The 2,148-nt window shown below is 33.8% G+C and overlaps 1 protein-coding gene across 1 annotated transcript in view; it reads left to right on the plus strand.

Annotated features, from left to right (window-relative positions):
- LOC112148638 (vesicle-associated membrane protein 8) overlaps positions 1-1,647 on the plus strand; it is a 4,158-nt gene extending 2,511 nt beyond the window's left edge. The window contains exons 3-4 of the mRNA XM_024275878.2: positions 746-907; positions 1,242-1,647. Coding sequence (XP_024131646.1) covers positions 746-907; positions 1,242-1,427 — 348 coding nt within the window. The 3' untranslated portion in view covers positions 1,428-1,647. The remainder of the gene's footprint in view (positions 1-745; positions 908-1,241) is intronic.
- The last annotated feature ends 501 nt before the right edge of the window (positions 1,648-2,148 follow it).

Below are 2,148 nucleotides of genomic sequence, written 5' to 3' on the forward strand. Positions count from 1 at the left end.
AACCAAGATGCATGATCCTGTAAGGCACATGTGTCAGTCATGGCCCGGGGGCCGGATCCGGCCCTCTGGGTAATTATATCCCAGTCCAACCCTCCAGGTCATTTTATTTTATTGTTAATAATGCCCCGATGTTATATTGCACTTATTCATAACTTGTATAAATTCAACAAAATATATTTTCATTGAGAGTAAAATATGAAAAGTTATTTAAAATTTAAGTTGATTTATTCTGGAAAAATATTCCTGCCCTTTTATTATCCATAATTATGTTGTTAAAAAGTTACAGTTTTGAAGTTTTAAAAATGTAGTTTAGAGTGTTCAATAAATGTTTATCCTGTTCGGCCCACGACCTGAGGTGTGTTTTGGATTTTATCCCTTTGTGTGGTTGAGTTTGACCCCCCTGCGTAGGGTCATTGGTTAAGAGTTTGTTCAATTGTCTTGCATGTTAACATCCACTAGAGGTCGCCAGTGTGTTGATCTCCAGCTTTAACCATGTCTCTATTTTTGTTAGAACGCTTTAATTTTTCATACATTTAATTTTTCAGATAAATGAAGTAAGAAAAAATGGTTCCATCTGAATAAATTAGTGCAGTTGTTGTTGTTTTTAAGATAAAAAGGGATGTTTTTCTGTCATAAAATTGTCTATATAATTTGTCTACATATATGTATATATAGGGAGTTGACTTTAAACTGGATAGTGAAACCTCCATGAAGAAGATGATGCCTGAAAAAAACTCTTTTTCAGTCTCCACCACAGGCAGCTGAAGAACCACAGACGGGAATATCAAATGTGCAGAGGGAAACGGAAGCAGTTGCTGGTGTTCTTAGAGACAACTTAAAGAAACTTTTGGACAGACAAAGCAATTTAGAGGACGTGTTATCCAAAACGAAGGAAGTGGAAGAAGTGGTAAGTCCAGCTGTATGGAAAACTGTCTCACTACAACAAACCAAACGAAAACTAAACTCTTATTTCATTTGTTCAGTCCAATCACATCATTTATCAAATATATATATATATATATGATGCTGTTGAATTGTGTTATTGATTGTGTAATAAACACACATATAATCCCAAACATTTTTGTATTTTTAACACTGTTTATTCAAATATTAAACATTGTTTTAATTCCACCAAGGCCTGTCAATGAATACATATTACTATTACGGCATAAAACAAAACTGAAATCTTTTAGGTGTGGAGGTGATGAGCTTTAACAATAATGTTTGTTTTCCTCTTTTAGGCAGGCCAGTTAAAGAAGACCTCAAAGAAAGTTGCTTGGTATTATAAATGTAAGAACATCAAGCTGATGGTCCTGCTGGTGGTGATCGGCCTCATCATCGTGATCTTGATCGTCCTGCTGGCCATAGGAGTCATCCCTGTCAACGCACCAACGTCTGCAAATATCAGCAGTACCCCCAAACCCTAAGCACACAACAGCCTTCATCCTGCTCAGATATACTGTCATGTTAAAGACACAGTCTTGTTTTCCACACTTTACAAAACAGTCAGCGTTCATTATTTTGCATAGTATGAGTTCTTCTATTTAATAACGTCCTTCATGATCTCTGTATTTACTTGAATATTCTTCCTAAATTTAAATAAAAGCACTTAAAGGGTAAAAAAACAAAACCCTAAATCAACTTTTTTTTGTCTGTTGACCTCTATAAATGGGTCTTTAAAAGTGTTGCCTGTTGGTCATTTTTGACAAATTAAAATAAACTTGTTTAATTCATGCAAATATAGTCAAAAACCGTCTGTGTGCTGTCCTAGAAAAGGACATAGTTTAATTATTATTATTTAGGCTAAATACTTTTACTATATATCAAAGGATGATTGGACTGGAACTAAGTGAGAATGAATGTTCGCAGCCTTTCAAAAATGTAAAATATCAGGAAATTGCATTAATTTCTATAATTCCATTTGAAAAGTTAAACTTTCATAGAATATAGATTCAGGGCCCACTGTAAAACTAGTTTCAAGCAATCATTTTTTTTTATCTTAACATAAATTGGAGTTCCAGCTCATAAAATGACCCCTTCAAATGTATTCCAAACAAAACTGGGAAAACCTGATACAAATCAAAAAAGGTACAGAAACAATCACATATAACAGCTGTTTTATATAACAATATTAATATCAATAGTTGG

This window comes from Oryzias melastigma, linkage group LG9, assembly GCF_002922805.2.
Source record: "Oryzias melastigma strain HK-1 linkage group LG9, ASM292280v2, whole genome shotgun sequence".
Classification (NCBI taxonomy): domain Eukaryota; kingdom Metazoa; phylum Chordata; class Actinopteri; order Beloniformes; family Adrianichthyidae; genus Oryzias; species Oryzias melastigma.